Genomic DNA, 24,163 nt, shown 5'->3' on the forward strand with positions numbered 1-24,163 from the left:
TGCCTTGCAGTTTAGCCCTGATAGCTGATAGAATGGACAGATTTTCCAGTGTTGGGTTGACTTTGGGACCTGAAGTGGAGTTTGGACCCAGAAACGGTAAATAACGTTAGACTTAAAGACCAGATAAGGACAATGAAAGATGTATAGAACCAAAGGTGTAATGTCTGATGAGGCATTCAGGCCACCTAACCTAACTTCTGCAGGCCCCGTCAAACTGACTATTAAAGGCTTCCTCCTCTACATTATTTTAACATATTCCTATTCATTCATACCATTTATATTTTCAAAATATGTACTTATACTGAAATATGTGTGCACTATATACCAATCAGCTGTGTAAATAACACTGAATAACTATTCATCATGGCACCTCCTAGTGGGTGGAATATATTAGAGAAGAAAACTTGACTTGGCCTCCAAATTCCAGGTTACAGGACTTAAAGGATCTGTTGATTACATCTTGTTTTCAGAAACCACAGCACACCTTCAGAGGTCCAGTGGAGTTTATGCCTTGATATATTAGGGCTGTTTTGGCTGCAAAAGAGGAACCAACCCAATATTAGGCAAGTGGTCATAATGGTGCCCGATGCCCACATAATGTTGTGTAGGTCTGTCAGCCACAACATCCAGAATCTTGAGAAACTTAAAGCAAATTACAGAGGTCTTGTAAGGTACACCCTACAATAATACACACAGAGAAAAAAACCCCAAAATCATATGACCCCCTATGAGCAAGCACTTTGGCGACAGTGGGAAGGAAAAACTCCCTTTTAACAGGAAGAAACCTCCGGCAGAACCAGGCTCAGGGAGGGGCGGCCATCTGCTGCGACCGGTTGGGGTGAGAGAAGGAAGACAGGATAAAAGACATGCTGTGGAAGAGAGACAGAGGTTAATAACAGATATGATTCAATGCAGAGAGGTCTGTTAATACATAGTGAGTGAGAAAGGTGACTGGAAAGGAAAAACTCAATGCATCATGGGAATCCCCCGGCAGCCTACATCTATTGCAGCATAACTAAGGGAGGATTCAGGGTCACCTGGTCCAGCCCTAACTATATGCTTTAGCAAAAAGGAAAGTTTTAAGCCTAATCTTAAAAGTAGAGATAGTGTCTGTCTCCCGAATCCAAACTGGAAGCTGTTTCCACAGAAGAGGGGCCTGAAAACTGAAGGCTCTCCCTCCCATTCTACTTTTAAATACTCTAGGAACAACAAGTAGGCCTGCAGAGCGAGAGCGAAGTGCTCTAATAGGGTGATATGGTACTACAAGGTCATTAAGATAAGATGGGGCCTGATTGGAGCAGGATTTACTTCCCTGTTACCTTCTTCAGTACCATATGCTGATACAGTCCAGAACAGCTACCAAAACTCTACTCACACAGCAGTCGATTATCTAGTGTTACATGGTCACTACGCACAGCTCTGAATCCTGTAGGTCCCCTGAAAAACAGAGCTTCAAATCAGAAGTACTTAACTCCCTAGTATAATACTCAAACACGTACCTTAAAGCAGATAACTTGTACGCTGGAGAGGGAATGGCGTGTCAGAAATTTAGAAGATCAACATTTATTCTGGAGAAATTCTTTATTATTCTATAAGAAAGCACTCTGGAAAGTTAGAACATCTATGTTCCAGAGGTGCGGTCCCTGGCTCAGCTGCAGGGCAGTAGTGGTGCAGTGAGCTCAACGCAGCGGTGCCGTGAGAACACAGCTGGTGATGCTTGGACTGATAACAGTTCTCTTTTCCCTTTTTAGTGACAGGAGAGAAGGGGTGCTTGGAAAAGCTGATACCGGTGCTGATTAGACTGTGAACTGTTGCATAAAAGTCAGAAATAAACGTGACATCTCTCAGCATCAAACTGTGTATGTGTGTGGCGTGCATTCCACAATCTTATTATTCAACACTGATTGAAAAAAAAAATAAGAACAACCCTAAGTTTCTCTTCAGCACTGTAGCCAGAATGACAAAAAGTCAGAAGAGCTCTGTTGAGCCAACCATTCCTTTAAGGTTAACTAGTAATGACTTGTGAACTTCTTCACAAATAAAACTTTCTGAGAAAAAAAAAATACTCATAATCATCTCACAGATGTAACATTATCTACAGCTGCTTTCAGTACCATTGATATTTATTTAGACTCTTTTTCTCTAATTGATCTTTGTGAGTTAACTTCAGTATTTACTTCCTCTAAATCATCAATGTGCCTTTTAAATTACAGATGATTCTCTTTTGATGTCAGTGGATGGTGGAATCGTTTAATAGACTCCAATTTGTTCTTGTAAATGGAGAGTACTCTTTACACGGTGAGGATAAATATGGAGTTCCACAGGGTTCCATGTTAGGACCAAACATGCTTCCCTTAGGCTGAATAGACTGGAGTGTGCAGATGAGTCCTAAGTTCTTCAAATTAAATAACCTTTCCATTTCAATTCAATTCAATTTTATTTATATAGCGCCAAATCACAACAAAAGTTGCCTCAAGGCGCTTCATAGATACAGAGAAAAACCCAACAATCACATGACCCCCTATGAGCAAGCACTTTGGCGACAGTGGGAAGGAAAAACTCCCTTTTAACAGGAAGAAACCTCCGGCAGAACCAGGCTCAGGGAGGGGCGGCCATCTGCTGCGACCGGTTGGGGTGAGAGAAGGAAGACAGGATAAAGACATGCTGTGGAAGAGAGACAGAGGTTAATAACAGATATGATTCAATGCAGAGAGGTCTGTTAATACATAGTGAGTGAGAAAGGTGACTGGAAAGGAAAAACTCAATGCATCATGGGAATCCCCCGGCAGCCTACATCTATTGCAGCATAACTAAGGGAGGATTCAGGGTCACCTGGTCCAGCCCTAACTATATGCTTTAGCAAAAAGGAAAGTTTTAAGCCTAATCTTAAAAGTAGAGATAGTGTCTGTCTCCCGAATCCAAACTGGAAGCTGTTTCCACAGAAGAGGGGCCTGAAAACTGAAGGCTCTCCCTCCCATTCTACTTTTAAATACTCTAGGAACAACAAGTAGGCCTGCAGAGCGAGAGCGAAGTGCTCTAATAGGGTGATATGGTACTACAAGGTCATTAAGATAAGATGGGGCCTGATTATTTAAGACCTTGTATGTGAGGAGCAGGATTTTGAATTCAATTCTGGATTTAACAGGAAGCCAATGAAGGGAAGCCAAAACAGGAGAAATATGCTCTCTCTTTCTAGTCCCTGTCAGGACTCTTGCTGCAGCATTTTGGATTAGCTGAAGGCTTTTCAGCGAGTTTTTAGGACATCCTGATAATAATGAATTACAGTCGTCCAGCCTGGAAGTAATAAATGCATGAACTAGTTTTTCAGCGTCACTCTGAGACAGGATATTTCTAATTTTAGAGATGTTGCGCAAATGGAAGAAAGCAGTCTTACATATTTGTTGTGCGTTGAAGGACATGTCCTGGTCAAAAATGACTCCAAAGTTCCTCACAGCGTTACTGGAGGCCAAGGTAATGCCATCCAGAGTAAGAATCTGGTTAGATACCATATTTCTAAGATTTTCAGGGCCGAGTACAATAACCTCAGTTTTATCTGAATTAAGAAGCAGAAAGTTAGCAGCCATCCAGGTCTTTATGTCTTTAAGACATTCCTGCAGTTCCTAGAACATGCCATCTTCTATAGCATGTTCTAGATTGTTTTTAATCCGTGAAGAACTTACTTTTTCATTGTATTTGTTTTCTGATAAATATCTGGATTGTTCCAAATGGGTGTTAGTTTACATGGGATAAGTGACCACTTAGTAATCTTTAAGACCACGCCAGGCTGAAGTGTTCTGTCTTTACCAGAGAGTCCAGAACACATGGTTGGAGATCTGACAGTAAAAGTACACAATGAAGCCTCAACCTTTAGCCTAATGTGTCCCAATCACATCTGTCCAGGCCACACTGTCATTTCCCACATAAGCACTGAAGTCAGGAAGTACGACAAAAGAAAATTTTAATAATCTCTTTCATATTTGAGTTTGTGAAACATACAGGTCTTTACCTTCAGTTCAACTGCACAGTGAGTCATTTCCTTTTTCTGGGGCCAGACTTAAAACTATAATTGCACCACAGGGTGAGAACATTCACACATCTAGTCTGAGGTCAGAGGAGCCTGACTCAAATAAAATGCATAAACATGTTTTTATGCAGACTGAAAGAAGAATTTCAACATAATTCCTCTGATAAACAATCAAAAGGAAAAACAAATTAATTAAAAAGTGTTTAAAGAGAATACAGACTCCAAAGGAGAAAATCAGATGCCTATAAGCTCTGATAAATTAGAAAAGCTTTACCACTGAAATAGAGACGAGAAGATCTGTGAAGAACTAAAACTTATTTGAAGTACACCTGCAGGATCAATCAGTCATTACTGATTCAGTCATTCTGAATGATTTGTTTAAAAGAAAATATTACATTTTAAATACCCTATATGACTTTAAAGTTGTATTGCATTTGTTACATTTGGCTGTTTTTAATTATTTAAAAATTTATTTTTCAACTAATTTACAAATTAATGGTTTTTCGGAGGGGGGCAACAAGGTAAATGTTTGCAGTGGACAGGAAATGTGAACACGTCAAGCAGCTGCTGTGGTCAAAGCTACAGGAGCTGTTTGAGGTTGGTGTACAAGGAAGGAAGCACAGAGAGGTGATAGAAGGAGGAGCTGAATATAAACTCTGGTCTTATCTACATTAAGTGCAGCTTCTCTTTGTTCTGCATTTATTATCAATGCAAAGTCGAACACTTTGAGATTAGATGCAGATCAGCGTGCAGGGCTGGACGTGAGGATGGGGCACTCTTTGCTCTGTTTGCTGGGGTTATTCTGTGAGTACAATACACACCTTTACTGTTTGAATGGCAGTGATGAAGGAAAATGTTTCTCACTGGTAACAATTACATTTTATCTATACACAGTGTATTCTTAAAACGTCAAATTAGATAGCCTCTGCTTAGGTTCCTGCCCCAATGGTTCAGCCCTGTGGAAGATGGATGAATCAAACAATGTTTTATTTTGTTAATTTCTGAAGTGATCTGGTTCAAAGGTTTCTGCAATTTACAACCGGGTACAAGATATGTGTGTCATCAGCAAATAAAACAAATGTTCAAAATAAGAAGTGTCCCAATCCAATGTATTTATGAGTACTAATATTTCATGGTTAATTGTGTGAAATGCTTTTTTCAGATCCAGTAAGATTTCTTGCTGTGTCTGGAATTTATAACTTCTTCTGTGAGATCAAAGATTGTTTTGCACCTTCTGATTGTCAGTTGTCTAATATCTGATGTAATTTAATTCATTGTTTTAGTGCTCTGCACAATCCTCCGTGGAAATGCTGCAGGTGAGAAATTGTTTCTTCTTACCATTTATACCATATGTGTTGCTCTTTACTTGTATTTACCAAAAGGAGGGTATATTTCTCCTGCTCCCTGTTCAATAATTTAATAATAATTAAATAATCAGTTATTATTAATCTCTGTCCCTGTACACATAGATGACAAATGAAAGATTAAAGGAAACACCAATATGAAATATGCTGCTCTGAGCTCAGCATAGAGTTTGTTACCTTCATACCCCTTTGATTAGAAGCTGTCTAACACGTCACTCCAAAGTCTCTGTAGAGCTTCAGTGTGTTGAATTGAATGATTCACATTATTTAAGTTTGCATCAAACATTCAGAGCAGCAATTTTATACTTTTGATCTTTGAATTACAGGAGAGAAAGTGAAGGCTACTGTGACAGCAAACACCGAAATCATGCCAGCAGGGGGCAGTGTGACACTGACCTGTGATGTGAACCACTTTGCTGACTTAGAATATGACTGGTTCAGACAAACCTCTAAAAACTCTAAGAAGACCGCAGTAGCTGGTGAATCAGACAGAGTACTTGTGACCTCTGAAGCCGGCTTCTACACCTGCAGAGGACGTGTTAAAGACAGTGACCCGGTCATTATTCATGAAACTGGTGAGGAAATTCATTTTGAAACAATAGTAAATGTGAAAAAAGTAAATGACGTGATCTTTTCTCCATAATGAAGAATTATTTTATTTAATCATTTACAATTTAATGCTGTACAGAAAATAAAACATCAAACTTCTTCATCCCGTCATGTGTTGAAAGATGAGAACCTAAATGCAGACTCTGAGACAGACTCAATAAGAAAAAGTCAAACTTTTATTTTGGCTGATTAAAAATCCAAAAGAACACACACACACACACACACACACACACACACACACACACACACACACACACACACACACACACACACACACACACACACACACACGCCAGTGGCACCACTACCAAAATAAAACAGGAAGTGATAATTAATCACTAAACAGTGAAACAGACACGAAATTGACACAGGAGGGTGAGACAGGAAACACAATGGGAGGGAACAAATTAAACTCCAACACTAAAGTGTAAAAAAGAACTAAAAGTTCCAAAAATGCTCAAGAAAGAATGAAGAATAATAAACAAAACTAGAAACACGAACAAACAAAGAATTCAACCTGAAAAAGATCAGAAACAAGTCAGACCTGGGAAACATTAAAACTTGTAAATAGCATTTTTCTTTTATAGTAACAATCAGCCTGCAGGGAGCTACGACTGATTTAACTTGCTTTTCAAAATATTTTACTTACTCGGGTCAAACAGTTGAAGCTCTAAATAAATCTAAATAAATCCTGAAATTAATATTTAAGTTGTGTTTTAAAGATTATTGCATAAAGCGACATGTCTGTGAATCAGCTGTTCCAGTCACTTTACTTTCATGTTATAAACAGTAAAATTTGTAGGCTGTCTCCTAATTGGATATTCTTATGTGAACAGTTCCCAGTAAGCCCACTGTGACCCTGCAGCCATCCTGGACTCAGATATACAGCGGTGAGACAGTCACTGTCAGATGTGAGATTCAGGGAGGTGAAGGGGCTCAGTGGACGTATGAATGGAGACGAGGCCAGTCAAACATACTTCCAACATCCAATGAATACAGAATCATCAGAGTTACTGAGTCTGACAGTGGAGGATACAGCTGCCGGGGCCGAAGGGACTATTTCTTAACTGAGTGGAGTGATACCATCACACTGACTGTGTTAAGTAAGTTGGACCTTCATCTATATTATCAGTTTTAGCTAAATAAGTGAAAATACTTCAAAAGTTTAGCCCTCCTTTGTGATGCTCAGTAAAAATGTCAAAAGGTTTGCTTGTTATACAGTCATTGAAATGGAAAATAGAGCAGATTACATTTCAGCCATTTACTTTTATGTTCTCATTCTAAACTGAACTGCAGATAAACCAAAGGCCAAACTGAGAGCTGATAACACAGCTGTTCCAGTAGGGGGCAGTGTGACCCTGACCTGCTCTGTGAGCCCATCATCATCATCTGGATGGAAATACTACTGGTACAGAGATGATTCTGGTGAACCTCTGAGTCCACAGGATGGAGTTTTTCTATCAAATAAGCAAATCAGAGTCTCACAGGGAGGACTCTACAGGTGCATAGGAGAAAGAGAAGCTTACTACACAGAGTGGAGCCAGTTAGTCTGGATTGACACAACTGGTGAGTTTAAATGTAACTTCCCACAAAGCACTACATCTAACGGTAACTGAACCTTTTGACATTCATGTGTTTTTATTGTACTTTCTTGAACAGTAACAGCCTCAAACAGGCCTGTTGTGACTCTGCATCCAAACTGGTCTGAGATATACAGAGGAGAGACGATCACTGTCAGATGTGAGATCCATGGAGGAGACACTGAGTGGGATTATGAGTGGGAAACAAACAGCAGGATAAAAGCTCCAAATCAAAATGAATACAGGATTAGATCTGCTTCATCATCCAACAGTGGAAACTATCGCTGTAAGGTCAGAATGAAAAGTTCACAGCATAAAACAACAGAGTGGAGTGATTCAGTCACACTGACAGTTTCAAGTAAGTTGAAGATCTTTCATTCATATTATCTGTTTTTTTAAATCCTCACAGGTTTCAGGTTTTAGTCAAAGAGTCTGATGTCACAACTAGGGGTGGGTTTTAATAATCGATTCATCGATTAAAATCGATTCTGGCCTGGATAACGTGATATCGATTCATTAAAATCCTGAATCGATTTTTTTATATAAATGTATTTTGCCCAAAATTCCAGAATCTCAGGTGAAACGTCACAAAATTTTGACAACCACCAAACATTTAAAACAGTAAATGAGAGCAGGTACACGGCTTCTGCACAAAGACGTAAACACACAGCGGGACCCGCGGATCAGAATCAGTGAGATGTCGCCTTTCTCACCCGACGGCACGGACACGGTCGGGGCTGAAAGCCGACAGCTCGCTGATTCTGATGTTTCGGCGGGTCCGCGCTTTGTGTTTACGCCCTTTTTGCGCTGATTCTAAAGCTGTTAGTTTTATCTCTCTCCAAACAATAAAAATAAAACTGACCGAACCAGCAGCAAAAGAAGATCCAAACTAAGCTTCACGTCGTCATGGACTCCCTCTGACTTTTGCTGTTTTGCTTCCACCACAATAAAATCACACTTCATGCACAGCTCTCTCTCTCTCTTTCTCAGTGTACTTCAAGAACAGTTTCCCGTCTATCCACGAAATCTGTTTTCTGCATTATTCGCTTGTTTGTTATGCACAAGTCTACCGTTATTTACAGCGCCGTCGGCCGATGTTTTTATTCCCCTTTTACTTACTTCCGAAAAGAAAACCTAATTTCTGCCGTTCAACAGGCTTCTGAACAAATGTAAACTTTTTAAAATTATACAAAATGCAAAACGCTTAGCTGTGTCTCTAATAAAACCGCTGTAACTTCAGAGGTAATGTTCATAAGTTGATTAATGGTTTTCTTTCGTTTGTGATCTACTGCAGAATATTTTTATAAAATCACCTTCATGTTTTTCTGTGTTTTATCTTCAGCTACTTTGACACAAAGGCATCTGCTGTGATGCTCACACCTTTGATAAAGTCTGGAAAGTGTCAGCTTCCTTTTTATAGATACAAATATATGTAAATGTACTGATCTGAATTATAATATTTCTGACTGTCTGAGGCAAAATTTCCCAGATTTAAATCGAATTGAATCGAATCGATTCTAGAAATCAGTGAGGATACCCAGCCCTAGTCACAACCAACAAACACATTATGTTTTTCACCTAATGACTTTAATGAACTGCAGACTACAATATAGCCTCATTTTATTGGACGCTGGCCTATTCATTTTAATTTTTTATGTATTTATTTTTCCAGTTGGCAAATAGTCTGTATTCATTATTTGCAGGATAATTGTTTCATATTTGATTCTAGTAACTATATTATCTAGTGATTTTTTTCATTACTGTAACATTTTTCTTCTTTAATCAAGTAACAATCTGTTTAACTTTTTCCTGTAACTTCAACAGCAAGTAAACCCAGAGCCACACTGACAGCACAAAGTTCAGTCATACCAGCAGGGGGCAGTGTGACACTGAGCTGCTCTGTGGAGGGCTCTGCTGGCTGGAAGTTTGACTGGTTCAGACGTGATTCAGTCTCTTCTAAAGCTCAGCTCATGAGAGGAAATGAAGCAAACAGAGTTATTAGTGTCTCACAAGGAGGTCTGTACCACTGCAGAGGAGGGAGAGGAGATCCAGTTTACTACACAGAGGACAGCAGTGACGTCACAGTTATAGAAACTTGTGAGATTAATTATTTTATTTCTACCAGACTGAGACAGATCAAGTTATGTGATCTCTGCTGTTCTTCGGTTTCTTTTCTGACTTGGAGAGGTGGAAATGAGAAAATAGAAGAACTTCAGTTTCATTGTGACAAAGTGTGCACTCTGAAAGAGCCCATCTGGTTCTCAGAGAAAAAAATCATTACAAGCCTTTCATCAATTTATTGGATCTTTATAAATAAATTTTTTTACTATCAACTATAAAAAATACATTAGCAACAGGATATTCCTATGCCAGTGGCTGCAGGCTTTCTTTGTGTTTTTCTAGATTGAAGACAAAAAACTTTAACAATCAAAAGTTTTATATTTGTTTTTTTTTTTACCACACTGATTTTGACGTCTTTGTGAAATGGATATCAATACAACTCAGGAATATCAACAAAATATGATAACTGTACAAGTAAATACTTGTACGTTTTACTAAAAATGTTGTGTTACAGTTTGAAAGCTATGAAATGTTATGACTTTGTTTTGTTGTTCAGTCTTTAAACTGTTTGTCTGTGAATCCGCTATTTTTTTCTCACTTTGCTTTCATGTTATAAACAGCAGAGTTTTTATGTTTCTATTTGTCTCTAACTGGATATTTTTCTGTGAACAGTTCCCAGTAAGCCCACTGTGACCCTGCAGCCATCCTGGACTCAGATATACAGCGGTGAGACAGTCACTGTCAGATGTGAGATTCAGGGAGGTGAAGGAGCTCAGTGGACGTATGAATGGAGAGCAGCCAAGTTAAACACACCTCCAACATCCAATGAATACAGAATCATCAGAGCTACTGAGTCTGACAGTGGAGGATACAGCTGCCGGGGCAGAAGGGACTATTTCTTCTCAGAGTGGAGTGATATCATCACACTCACTGTATCATGTAAGATCTTTCATCCAGATTATTTTGACACAAATTTGATACATAAAAAATATAAATACAAAAAACCCCAATACATTTTGATCACTGATCAATAAACTCAGTTATGCTTCAAATTAATTACAGCATTTGAACTAGGTAATCACAGAATTTATAACATATTATATTGTTGGTCAAATGAGCTTCACCATTGAGGTTTTAGAACATGAATCACTTTTTTCCACCCAGGTCTTTAAATTTGTTGGATTCATTCAAATTTATGTTCTAGAATAAAAATGTGTTTTTATTAGTACATGTTGAGATATTTGACATGTTTAGATAGTCTCACTCTTAAAGTTCATCATAAATATTTGTGAGTCAACATTTTAGTGACATTGAATTCAGAGTTAAGAGACGAAACATTGAGAGAAAATCTTTGTTGAACAGATGAACCCCGTCCTGTCCTCACTGTGTCTCCATCATGGCTGAGTCCTGGAGCCTCAGTAACTCTGAACTGTGAGGTTGAACATCCGTCTGCAGGATGGAGCTTCTACTGGTATGAAGCTGTTCCTGATCTATCAGAGAAATCCTCCAGTTATGAGCTGCTACCTGATGGCAGTGGGACTGCACAGGACTCCTACATCATTCATGGACAGACACACACAGCAGGATATGTGTGCAGAGCTGGAAGAGGAGACCCAGAGTATCACACTGATCACAGTCAACCAAAGTTTGTCTGGTCTGCAGGTCAGTTTGATTCTCTCTGTCCTTTCAATGAAGTGAGATTATGTTGTAACTTTTATTCAAGATGTTTTCAACAAGACTGAGCTCATCAATATCTGTTTCATATTTTAATCCTAACATCTGTGAGCTTTGTCTCTTCACTGCATGTTGTTTCCAGATGTTCATTCAGCAGCGTCTCTCACAGTGAGTCCTGACAGAGTGCAACACTTCACCTCTGACTCTGTCTCACTGACCTGTGAGGGAAACTTCACTGAGTGGAGAGTGAGGAAGTTCTCTGAGGACGGCCGACTGTACTCTGACTGTAGGAGAATGACTGGATCCACATGTGACATCAACACATCAAAGTCAGATACTGCAGTGTACTGGTGTGAGTCTGGATCAGGAGAGTTCAGCAGTGCAGTCAACATCACTGTACAGAGTATGTTATTATACATTTACTTCATGGATCTGAATCATTTAGATGTCACATGAACATTTGTCCCAGCTTTGCTGTATGTGGAGTAATTATGTGGTAAAACAAATATGACACATACCGTAGTTTTTAAATATCCAAGATCAGATCTTCATGATGAAAAGCATTTGTACAATCTGTTCTTATTATTGTTTGTCAGCTTTTTCTAAAAGTGTGCACCAGCTGATGTGACTGAAACAATTGTGTGTGATTGTGTCACAGATGATGGTAATGGTCCTATCCTGGTGAGTCCTGTTCATCCTGTGACTGAGGGAGCTTCTGTTAGTCTGAGCTGCAGTTTGAGAACACAACAAATACTTTCCAATGTGTTTTTCTATCACAATGACAAACTTATTGAAAATGATCCCCGAGGGGAGCTGAAGATCTCTGCAGTGTCAAAGTCTGATGAAGGTTTCTACAAGTGTCAGTACTCAGGAAGAGAGTCAGCACAGAGCTGGATGTCAGTTAAAGGTGAGCAGGATCAAAACATTTGATGGAGTTTTCTAAACACGTCTGATGACTGAGAATGAACATTAGATTGTCTGATTTAAGTCTCGCAGTCACCTGGCTCCATTTCATAAAAGTATTTATTTATATAATTATAATTTATCAATAATTAATTATTGTTTATTGTAACTGTGTCAGGAGCTGACAGCTCTTCGTCTCCTGTGTGGTTGATTGTTGGACTGGTTTGTGGAGTCTCTCTCATTATTATTCTCCTGCTCTTGTTGTATCGCTGCAGAATGACCAACAGTGAGACCTTTTCCTTTACTTACTACAAACTCTTTATCATTCAAAGACACAAATGCATCATGAGGTTCAAATGTCTTTTTTCCCCTACATTTTTAATAAGGTACTGCTAATGAGCAGACGCTCAATCAGGATGGTCAGCAGCAACCGTACTCCTTTCTTCTTCATGGTTAGTTTTTCACATAGTTTCAAATATTCTGATCCTATTTGCAACAAGACTGTACTTATTACATCTGCTGCAGCTTTTCATATAAATGTTATTTGCAAGAATATTTGTGTTTAAATTAGTGTCACAGACATGAGGTGACTGATTTTCTCTGACCTGCAGATGTTCGTTCTGTCTATGAGACAGTCAGAAGATGTGAAAACACTGAAAATGGTAAAGTATACACTTTCATTAATATAGAAACTGGATGATTATACATGAAAGTGATTAAAATTATTATTTCAGGTCCAGCAGAAGGTGATTACATCAATGTCACATCAGTGATTCAGCTCAGAGTCATTAACAAGACAAGTGAGTGCACAAAATGTGAGATTTGAAATGCAAAATATATATTGGTAATTATTCTCACTGATAATAAATGCATTTGTGGACATATGGTGGTGTTTGTTTTGAAATGCTTTCATTTGATCATGTCAACAAGGCAACGCAGAGCAGACCTCTGACTACAATAATGTCAATCCAATCCATTGAGGGGCGGCCATCTGCTGCGACCGGTTGGGGTGAGAGAAGGAAGACAGGATAAAGACATGCTGTGGAAGAGAGACAGAGGTTAATAACAGATATGATTCAATGCAGAGAGGTCTGTTAATACATAGTGAGTGAGGAAGGTGACTGGAAAGGAAAAACTCAATGCATCATGGGAATCCCCCGGCAGCCTATGCCTATTGCAGCATAACTAAGGGAGGATTCAGGGTCACCTGGTCCAGCCCTAACTATATGCTTTAGCAAAAAGGAAAGTTTGAAGCCTAATCTTAAAAGTAGAGATAGTGTCTGTCTCCCAAATCCAAACTGGAAGCTGGTTCCACAGAAGAGGGGCCTGAAAACTGAAGGCTCTGCCTCCCATTCTACTTTTAAATACTCTAGGAACAACAAGTAGGCCTGCAGAGCGAGAGCGAAGTGCTCTAATAGGGTGATATGGTACTACAAGGTCATTGAGATAAGATGGGGCCTGATTATTTAAGACCTTGTATGTGAGGAGCAGGATTTTGAATTCAATTCTGGATTTAACAGGGAGCCAATGAAGGGAAGCCAAAACAGTGTCTGTTTTACATCACTTCCACTTTCCCATGTTGTCAAGCTCAATGTGACATCACTGGTGTTGTCCAATCATCTTTCTGCCAGTCTGTTCAGGGCAATCAGCCTTCATTCCACAGTCTTTAAACCTCACTGCTCATGTGTTATTCTCCCTTACATTTGCCCTCGTGCAACCCAGCTCCATCTCCGCCTTACCCATGTTACTCAGGCTCCATCCAAGCCTCCATCTTCATCTCCGCCACCAGCATCTAGACTCCAGGAGGTCCTGTTCTGTTCTGCTGTGATGGGCCATCAGGGTCTAATCACCAATACAATACCTTTATTTCCTTGAAATGATGTCTCCTTATGGAAGTTTTAACAGCAGCTCTTTAGCTGTTTTTATTTTTTGTATTTAAAGTCACTTTGAGTGAAAAGGAGAAGATTTTGTATACAAAACAATGATTGTGACTCGACCTCTTAACATCTGTTTAAGTGTTTCTGCTTTTGTAAAACTATCAGTGAACTGAAGGCATTTTTTGGCCTTCCTCTCTTATTGCATACATACTAATAACATCCAGACTAAAAGGCTTTCTAGCGTGTACTGGGGTAGCACATTACTGCTAAACATCTAAAATATATTGTTGAAAATGGGGCTCTGCTAGTTTATTGTTGTTTTCAGTGTAATGTTTAAATACAAATAAACAGTATGGAAACAATTTCATTCAAACTTTGATGCAACTTTGTTTTTACACTTTGTGAAAGTTATTAATGACAGTTAAATGCAAAGCTTGTGTCAGTGTTTCTATTTTAAGTGTTTGTGAGTGATTCAGTATAATAACTCAACACTCTTACATTGTTAAAAAGAGAGAGAGAGAAAATTATTTTGCATCCAGCGACTTAGGCGCTTTCATTTTTTCAGATCAAGTTCAATTTTTCTGATGTTTCGGATGCTTTTAAACACATCTGACCAATTGCAATGTTGTCTAGTGGTGATGCAATCAAAATGTTCATTCTGCATGGTGGAACATTTGATTCTTGTCATGTCACAGAACGGCTCACCACTGGCTCTCTGAAATGATTTCTCTGCCGCCTCAGGCGTGGTCCCATCATGAACCCAAAATCTCAGTTTCGTCCTTTATTGGTTTAGTAAAATCAGGATCTGCTCGCTTCATGCTGACTGTTATCTTTTTTCTTTCTTCGTGCATATTTTTAGGATGAATTTTTCACAATAACGCAATGTATTCTGTGAAAATGAAGGACACAGGACTACAAGGCAGATGATAAAGAATTAGAACAGAGCTGCTACTTGTATTCCAAACCTACTTTAAACTTCACAAATAACTTGCATTTGATGTACACAGAGAATACTTCACTCACATCACCTGAGTAAATAAATAAACTGTCAGATAATGAAGAAGGAAAACCAGCTATTACACAACTCAGTCAAGCTAAACGATAGTTATTAGATCCATCATGCTGATTTTATGAAGAAATGCCAAAATTTATTAAATCATTAAAAAGAAAAAAAGAAAAAAACCTCACTGAGAACTGATCCGTTTTTTTTTTAATGTCGACCTGTCTTGACTCACTGTGCAGGGTAACCGATCAATGTTACAGTCCGAGCTGTAAAGACCATTTCTAATTATTTCATGCTTCAATGCATCACAGGAACTAAACCAAGTTAATTAAATATTGAAATATATTTTTAATAAAATTAACTGATATTTTTAATTACTTAATGAAAATTTAATTAACATTTTGAATGATGCATTTATTCATTAATGTTGGCACTCTTGACACTCCATACATTTAAGTAATGACTAACATGGAGTGAAATGCACATCATTTCCTCTCTTTATGCCACCTGAAGGGGGCCCCAAATAACATACATTTTTTTTAAGATAAATCTAAATCTTTGAGTAGGTGCAATTATTAAAATATAAAATTAAAGCATAAAGTAATATATGGACAGTATATACATATCTATATAAATTACATAACATATATCACAGTAAAAACACATGAAAACAATCTAAAATAACAAATCTACTTCACTGTTAGCTTTTGTAAATTCAAAGTATTAAGGCTTTGGTATCAAGATTTATCCAAGCAGTATTAAAAACGTTTTAGGACGCACAACACCTACGCATAACAGACATGCTTTGAGGTTTTTGGTATGACTCAAAATTGAGTAGTTCAACACACTTACATAGCTTTTGCTGACTATGCAACCAATAGAATTAACAACTTCTTTTTAACAGCATTTCGTAACCACTCTGATCATACTCCTCCCATCGCTGTTTCCGAAGAAACAGTGAACGGTCATCAAAAGCAAAGAGCATATGAATTAAATCAAGTCTCTCGGCCCGCTTCGCGCTCAAGGAGGAGTATCACCAACTCATCATCGTGGTTAGCGAGACCACACACTTTAGAAACACATTTCTCAAGTTAGACACTATAGAAATGATCCCTGAAAGTATAGTCTTAACGAACAAGCGCCCCGACCCAGCTACTACTATGACGGCCCTGTCCATCTCTGTCACGGTGCTAACAGCAGTGTGTGCTGCTTATGTTTACTGGGTCACGTATCGTAGTTGTGACACCGAACGAGTACTGTTCGGTGTATTAACACCGAACAGTACTCGTCTGCGAGCTCTGAAGTGACATAAATAATTACTTTTGGAGTACCCACAATGCTCTCTGATGGTATGCCCCTCCTCTACGTCTGTCATTGGCTGCTGAGATGCCGCATGCCGCGTGTTAGCCTCGGATGCTAACAATAACAGAGGATTGATCCGCATATTTAGAGCCGTGGTTTGGAACAATCTGTTTAACACACACTAAGGCTGGATGCTGCCGATACATGTTGTAACACAGAAAGAGATAAAATGAGAAAAATATTTTTGTTAAAAACTTTTATGATAAAAACAATTTGTTAGCAAAGGTCACCTGTGCGCCTGTTTTTGTCTTCCGACTACAAACAGGACTGTAAACCTGTTCCTATCTTGACAAGTGTTTTGCATTTTCTTTTTTTTTGTGCCAGAACAACAGTAATTACAGATATGGAAATGTACTCTTCATAACAAAAGCTTAGAGTTATTCATTATCCTTTCAGAAAGTCTCTAGTCTCTTTGGATCTGTCTGTGGCAGCTGTCAGGTAAACACAAGCAGAGAGGGATGACGTTTGATTACAAGCCACCATTAATCAGCAATAGCTTAAACTGCTAATTAAGTAAAAACAATTAAAGTCATGTAACTTCCTACATTTCAGCAAAGCTCACATGGAGCTATATTACATGTTCAATAACAAGATTTTGATGTTTAGAGTGGGTTTTCTGCTACTCCACTGCTTCATGAAAATCGCCAAATTATTAACCTTCCCCATGCCACAAGTAAACAGATGCAACAATAAAATATTTATTTGATTAACCATCCATACTAAGGTGTAAACTGAGTCTGCGGGTAATGAAACACATAAATTGCAGGATTTTTGCTTGATTAGGACGTGAAGTAAAAGTAAACACAAGCTTAATTTATAACGCTTTGCTGTGATCAGTGGTGGGGTAATTATTCAAAAAAGTAATGTGTTACACATAATGCATAGAACACTTCTCTTAAAAGTAATGCAGTGCATTACCTAATTACTCTAGGAGAAAGTAATTCGTCGTACAACTCGTTAGAATTACGTTTGTGTTTCCCCATAAAATGACTTGAAACACATTTTCGCATACTTACCATTCTTCTTGACTAACATTAGTGTTAGCATGCTGTCTGTGCAGCTGCTCGCAAAGAGACTGTTGTGTTAGCAGCATAATGCAGATGTTTCTGTCCTGTAGCAGTTTTTCTTTTTGTCCAATAAGAGTAAAAGTAATCCATGTCCACTAATTTCCTCCTCAGGCACATGGATTTAAATAATCTGAACTGCGAGTGGGATCGACAGGCCAGCAGGCTAACAATCCCAGGAAACTGAACTGCGGGAACTATTACACAGCATCATTGTAAAAATCTTGGCACAAGTGGTTTTCATCACAAAGCTGGGGAAGTCCTGCATTATAGGAGCCACAACATTAAAGCTGACCTATAGCAAACAACGCTTAAACGTAGAAGAACAGCTCAGTAAAATAAAACACAGCATAAACAAGGGTTAAACATTTAAAATAGTATAAAATTAAGGAGCTGAACATAAAGCGATTTAAATAAAATAGTAGAGTCCTCTGTAAGAAAACCTGCATCTAATAGAATAAGGAGCTAAACAAGATAAATATAAAGACTGTGATATGAGGCAGACACTCTTGATAGAAACGTGCTGGATTGAATGCTGTGAAAGAGCAAAATGAAGGGTCCGTCCATCCGTCAGCATTCATTTCATATTAAGTGACACCGCCCTCTACTGGCTGTTTAGTGTAAAAGCAAACTATTTGACAGTAATCCTGTTTTTTGTCCACGTTTTTTAAATATAATATAAAACCATAAAAAATAACAAATAATGGGTTTATGTTGCTCTGGACCGATCGATAAAGAGTTACAGTGCATTAATCCTATTTTTTTTTTATCATGTTGACCCGCCTCTTCCATATTATTTACGCTTACGTCATTCATCTGCGCCGCTCACATGTTCAGTAACTGGAGGCTGTGAGGCGACTCATCTCCCGGCTCAGGCATGTTCGCTGCTCTCTCTCTGTTGAACCTGCAGTGTTGCTGTTAATGTGTCGTTGAGTAATTTCTGTTTATGTTTATAGTTTGGTTTAAACAGCAACACAAACACGGAATTCCTGAAATGTCTCCACACACACACACACACACACACACACGGTTTCAAAGTCTGCAGCTACCTCAAGATGAACCACAGAACATGAGAAATGCGTGGACATTTAAAGAAGAGCGTCAAGTTTCTTTTGTGTGTGTTTGCAGGGCATGCCTGCTGGGATGGCTCATGCTAAACCGGAAACGAGTGAAGTGCAGCTGAATGGAACTTCAGAGCTCATGGATCTGCTTCACATCGACGTGGAGACAGATGCTGTGGACCCCAAGCCCGGGAGAGAAGACCTGCCCTGTTCTGTGAGTGCACAGTGATAATACTAATGATAGTGACTTTATTAGTGTAGCACATTTAAAGGGCTCACAGTGCGTCACAGTTTGGATGGAAGCACACATTAAGATCAGTCAGCATGGCCCATAATAAAAACACATAATCAAACATATGGTCTTACAGTTCCTGTATTCACACTTCCACACACACACTAGAGGAACAGAAACCCCCAAATAATGGGACAATGATTAAAGAAAAACCTATAAAAATGAGTTTTCAGCAATCTTGTTAAAACAAACCACAGATTCTGCTGAACTGACGGCTGTTCCAGTGTTTAGGAGCTACAGCTTGAAAAGCGTGATCACCTCTGGTTTTAAAATGAGAGCAGGGAGCACATAGGAAGCACCGATCAGAGGATCAAGGTCTCAGCGGGTCTGCGGCTCGGCCACGCAGAGCTTTATATGCTATTATTAACATTTTGAAACAGTTGAGGCTTCCTTCATCATCTGAATTGCAGATATCACTAAATTACTTAATTTTTAAATTACACTTTTTTATCCAGGGGTGTGAAAACTGCTAAATAAAGGTTTGAGGTCAACATGATATGAGATGACCTGATGATCCTCTTTAATTTGTACACCCAGGTGTGGGACCACGTGCTTGTACGCTTAATTTGATGATGTACAGCAGATTAATGTCAGGATTAAAGACAATGACAACATTTATAAGTAAATCTGGTTTCCTGTAGTTTAAGTGGATTGCTGGTCTGGTAGCGATGATGGTTTGGAGGCAGTGGCACTGACATAAAGAGACGTCAGAGGGACAACTCAGGTTGAGCATTTTAGAGGTGAAGTTAGAGACATGTGCAGGAATGGTTGATGTATTGGACAAGGGATGTTGAAGATGAAGCTACCAGGCAGGAAGAAAAGAGGAGGACCTCAGAGAAGATTCAGGGATGTAGTGGAGGAGGACATGTAGAGGGTTGCTGTGACAGAGGAGGATGACAGGAACAGGGTGAGATTTCCAACAGTGCCTCTGATATCTTGACGCTCGAGAGGATTATTGCTGTGCTCACAGTTATTTGTCTGGTTAATGAACAGAGGAATGTCCTGAGGAAGCAGCGGCACTGGGAGAAGCAAGTGGCTGTGAAGAAGAGCAGGAGGAAGGAGGAGAAGCTGAGGAGGAAGATGAATCGTGAGCTGGAGTCCGGTAAAGAGAAAACAAAGAGAAGCTTAAGGAGGAACTGAAAGTCTCCAGCTGGTGACATCACAGCATCTGTCCCTTTCTTTGTGTGTTCTTTGACATTCAGGTGCTAGCACAGAGCGTCAGTTTACCAAGCGGGTCATGAAGGCGATCACTAAAGAGCGTCTAGCTGAGGCTCGGTCCACGGGGCTCAAGCTCTGCGTCGACCTCAGTATGACAGACTGCATGTCTGATAAGGTCGGTGGACAATGAAAAACCTTACAACGTTTTCAGCTTACCAAAAAAACCTCCTTTCATTTAAGAAGGTGGTGTTTATTCACTGCAGCAGTGCACGTTTTGTGTTTCAGGAGATAAGCCGACTGGCAGGCCAGCTGAGGCGGCTCTACGGGTCGAATAAGAAGACGACCCGACCGTTTCACCTGTTTCTGACAGAGCTGAGAGAGGACAGCCGTCTCTACAGAGAGTGCGTGCGAATGAATGACGGCTTCCTCAACTACACGGTGATATATATAAGTTTGTTTTTACAGTTAAAAGGATTTTAAGTGAACAAACCCTTCAGCAAATCTTTAAAACAATTTGCATGTAAGCATTTATAGGACTGTAATTCACTCATTAAAGGACACTTTTGAGTTTATTTTTCTCAAAATGTTTTAACCAAAATTGCCTCAGTGTTTTATGAGCAGGTGCTCATGTCTCCTGTGTTTGTTTTGTTCAGATGGATATAACAGACGGAAGCTGTCTGGACCTGTTTCCTCCAGAATCGGTTGTCTACCTCACTCCAGATGCTGAAGAAGGTGTGAAAAATAAATTAGATTAGATTTCATTTATGTCTTTGTTTTGCTCTTGAAATGCATTATTGGTCCAGCAGGTGGCGCCATTTGGCTGTCATGTTTGCTGCTGCTTGTCCCGCTCCTTTAATAAGATGAAATTAGTAGAAAACAGCATTAAAACACTAAAAATAAATAAATAAAATATTTACAGAGAAACAAAAATATTACACAAGATGTACACTCAGTGGCCGCTGTATTAGGCACACCTGTTCAACTGCTCTTTTACACAAATATCGAATCACCCAATCACATCGCTGTAACTCAGCGCATTTATTAATTCAGACATGGTGAAGACGACCTGCTGAAATGCAAACTGAGCATCAGAATGAGGAAGAAAGGTGATTTAAGTTTGAAGGTGGCACAGTTGTTGTCAGACAGGCTGGTGTGAGTATTTCAGAAGCTGCCGTCTCTGGGGTTTACAGAGGATGGTCCGAAACAGAAAATATCCAGTGAGCGGCAGATCTCTGGGTGAAAAGGACGTGTTGATATCAGATGATCACTTGTCACAACCAAGCTATGTAGAAGAGCACTGCTGTCAGAGCAGGAAACTGAGGCTGCAGTTCACACAGACTCGCCTAAACTGGACAAAAGAAGATTAGGAAAATGTGTCCAACATTCAGATGGTAGGGTCAACAACATGAATGCATGGATCCATCCTACCTTGTCTAAAAAGTTGTAACTGTTCATACAAGGCAGTGCAGTAATGGTGTAATAATGTGGGGAATATTTTCTTGGCACACTTTGAGCCCCTTAGTACAAACTGAGCATCATTTAATCACCACAGCCTGCCTGAGTATTGATGCCATCCACGTCCAACCCTTTATGACCACAGTGTGCCATCCTCTGATGGCCGCGTCCACAAAGTTCAAAACATCTCAAACTGGTTTCTTGAACTGGTTTGCTGAACCTAAATGACCCCTGCAGTCCCCACATCTCAGTAGAGCATCTTTGGGATGTGGTGGAACAAGAGATTCAGATTGTTGATGTGCAGCAGACAAACCTGCAGCATCTGTGCGATGCTCTCATGTCAATATGGACCAAAACCTCTGAGTAATGTTTCCAGCACCTTTTTGAATCTGTGCCATGAAGAATTAAAAGGAAAGAAAAGAGGGTTCAACCCAGTACTAGGAAGATGTACCTAATGCAGTGGCCAGTGAGCTCATGTACATTATATAATTTGCTGACATTCATTAAGATATTTTTTTTCCTCCTTTGTTTTCAGCGTTGGAATCCGTGGATGCTGACAAGGTTTACGTCCTCGGTGGTCTGGTGGATGAAAGCATCCAGAAGGTATTTTTCTGTAAAACTGATCCTAACACAGACATTGCACAGAGTAGGACTGTAAGTATTATATCCAGTAGGTTTATTTTCTCCTCTGCAGAAGTTGAGCCTGTCCAGAGCCGGAGAGCTGAGCGTCCGCACAGCGAGGCTGCCTATAGACGAGTACATGGTGAAAAAAGACAATGTGAAGAATTTCCACTCAAAGATCCTGGCTGTTAATCAAGGCAAGCAAATATTTTGTTTTGTCCAGAGGACACTTAAAGGTCTTTACCACCTGCTTTGGGTAATAAAGTTTTCCTGTGTCCGCAGTGTTTGACATCTTGTTGACTTTCTGCGACACCGGCAGCTGGATGGAAGCTCTGCAGACGTGGTTTCCTTCAGGGAAGGGTTACGTGGTTGCAGCAGGCGATTCGCCGCCTCCTCCTGCAACATAGACTCATCTTGTAGAATAAGGACTTCATTTAATTTCATATCAATTACTGAAACTCCTGTGAAAGGACATTGTTAGAGGAAGACTCTTCATGCTGCTGGTGGGAGCTGTGACTGGTTAAAGAGGACAGCGCGCTGCTGACACACTGACAGATGTTTATTAGCTTTAAAGTGACTGCAGGGACCACATGCAAGAGCATTTTTGACTGTTTTACTGTTTTTCTAGAGTCTTCATATACTGCCTTTATTTGTTATTCTCCAACTTCAGCTTCTGTGAACGGCAGCATTATGAGTATAATTTATATGTATATAGAAAGATGATTACATTTCTTAAAATGGACCAACAGTGAAGTGTTTTGCACTGAAAATCTTGCTTTATATGAATGTCTCTATAGACACTGTATTTTTTAAACTTCATGTGTATAAACAGAGTTAATACACACTTGCACTTTCAATTTGCAGTTTTACAAAAAAGCATAAAAAATGGCCTGTATTTATATAGCGCTTTACTAGTCCCTAAGGACCCCAAAGCGCTTTACACATTCAGTCATCCACCCATTCACACACATTGGTGATGGCAAGCTACACTGTAGCCACAGCCACCCTGGGGCGCACTGACACTGGCGCCACCGGGCCCTCTGACCACCACCAGTAGGCAACGGGTGAAGTGTCTTGCCCAAGGACACAACGACCGAGACTGTCCGAGCCGGGGCTCGAACCGGCAACCTTCCGATTACAAGGCGAACTCCCAACTCTTGAGCCACGATCGCTAAAGCACATTATTATCAAACAGAACTTATGAAAAGAAAAAACGGTTTTAGGATGAGTTAATTTAAAAAAAAATACAAATATTAAAAAACAAACACCCAAATTGTATATAATGCATATTTAAAATGGACCTCTGATGCTAATCTCCAGCTCCAGGGTAGCTTTGCATGATTCACGGTTCAAAATATCCTGAATCACCTTATACTGGTCCTTGGTGCAGACTCTCAGTTAATCTATTCTTATAAAACAGACTTTCTTTGATTGGCTTCCCCTTGCAAGCAAACAAACAAACACAGGTTTTAACAGCTGGTCTGAGGCTAATGTGCTCACAGCACTATGTTAGGGGTATCTCCTCTGTCTGCCTAAATAATAGATGCAGGAAGTGAAAGATTTCAAAGCTACAAAGTGTAGCCTCAAAGAAGACAATCATTGCACAGGAATGCAGTGAGAGCTTACAGAGGAGATGCTTTTAAGCCAGGCTGGAGTGTGCTAAGGACAACGTGGAGAAAGATTAGGCGTCCTTTGGTCAGATGAGTAAAAGCTGGGACTCTCTGGCCACACTGCTTATGTTTGGAAGAAGTGAGAGGCATGCAACACAAAGAAGACCGTCTGCACAGTGAAACACGATGGTGGAAGTGTTACGCTGTGGGAATACTTCAGTGGGGCTGGAGCTGGGAATGTTGTTAATAATAATAATAGTAATGGAGTGCATTTATATAGCGCTTTTCAAGGCACCCAAAGCGCTTTACAATTCCACTGTTCATTAAGGAGGCAGGAATCGTGAAGAAAGAAGGATCTGACTTGAATCACATTCAAAATCTTTTTTTTTAAAATATCAGGTTTGAGGATGCAACAGTCCTCTCACATCTGAAGTTTTGCTTTTAT

The 24,163-nt window shown here is 39.6% G+C and overlaps 2 protein-coding genes and 1 non-coding gene across 4 annotated transcripts; 2 read left to right on the forward strand and 1 right to left on the reverse strand.

Moving 5' to 3' along the window:
* Positions 1-576: 576 nt before the first annotated feature.
* LOC146674709 (Fc receptor-like protein 5) lies at positions 577-12,672 on the forward strand. Its single transcript, XM_085401116.1, has 13 exons — positions 577-671; positions 5,187-5,191; positions 5,308-5,340; positions 5,715-5,963; positions 6,834-7,100; positions 7,294-7,563; positions 7,663-7,935; positions 10,311-10,577; positions 11,001-11,300; positions 11,455-11,715; positions 11,971-12,219; positions 12,397-12,501; positions 12,602-12,672. The coding sequence occupies exons 1-13, from the start codon at positions 577-579 to the stop codon at positions 12,670-12,672; spliced, it is 2,445 nt and encodes an 814-aa protein (XP_085257242.1).
* Positions 12,673-16,008: 3,336 nt separating this feature from the next.
* Positions 16,009-16,224, reverse strand: LOC146674710 (small nucleolar RNA U3). Its single transcript, XR_014910870.1, has one exon. It is a non-coding gene; the product is annotated as a small nucleolar RNA U3 (small nucleolar RNA).
* A 2,120-nt stretch (positions 16,225-18,344) lies between these two features.
* Positions 18,345-23,325, forward strand: trmt10b (tRNA methyltransferase 10B). 2 transcript variants are annotated; one of them, XM_085398121.1, is made up of 9 exons: positions 18,345-18,396; positions 18,650-18,796; positions 19,868-19,976; positions 20,077-20,207; positions 20,318-20,470; positions 20,686-20,764; positions 22,023-22,090; positions 22,182-22,305; positions 22,391-23,325. In XM_085398121.1, the coding sequence occupies exons 2-9, from the start codon at positions 18,653-18,655 to the stop codon at positions 22,513-22,515; spliced, it is 933 nt and encodes a 310-aa protein (XP_085254247.1). In that variant the 5' UTR covers positions 18,345-18,396; positions 18,650-18,652; the 3' UTR covers positions 22,516-23,325. The 2 variants fall into 2 exon arrangements, with proteins under 2 accessions (XP_085254247.1, XP_085254256.1); XM_085398130.1 differs by having other exon boundaries at positions 18,361-18,449.
* Positions 23,326-24,163: the final 838 nt, after the last annotated feature.

Source organism: Rhamphochromis longiceps, linkage group LG3 (assembly GCF_057381845.1).
Source record: "Rhamphochromis longiceps isolate RC_006_pf linkage group LG3, R_longiceps_female_GT1.1, whole genome shotgun sequence".
Classification (NCBI taxonomy): domain Eukaryota; kingdom Metazoa; phylum Chordata; class Actinopteri; order Cichliformes; family Cichlidae; genus Rhamphochromis; species Rhamphochromis longiceps.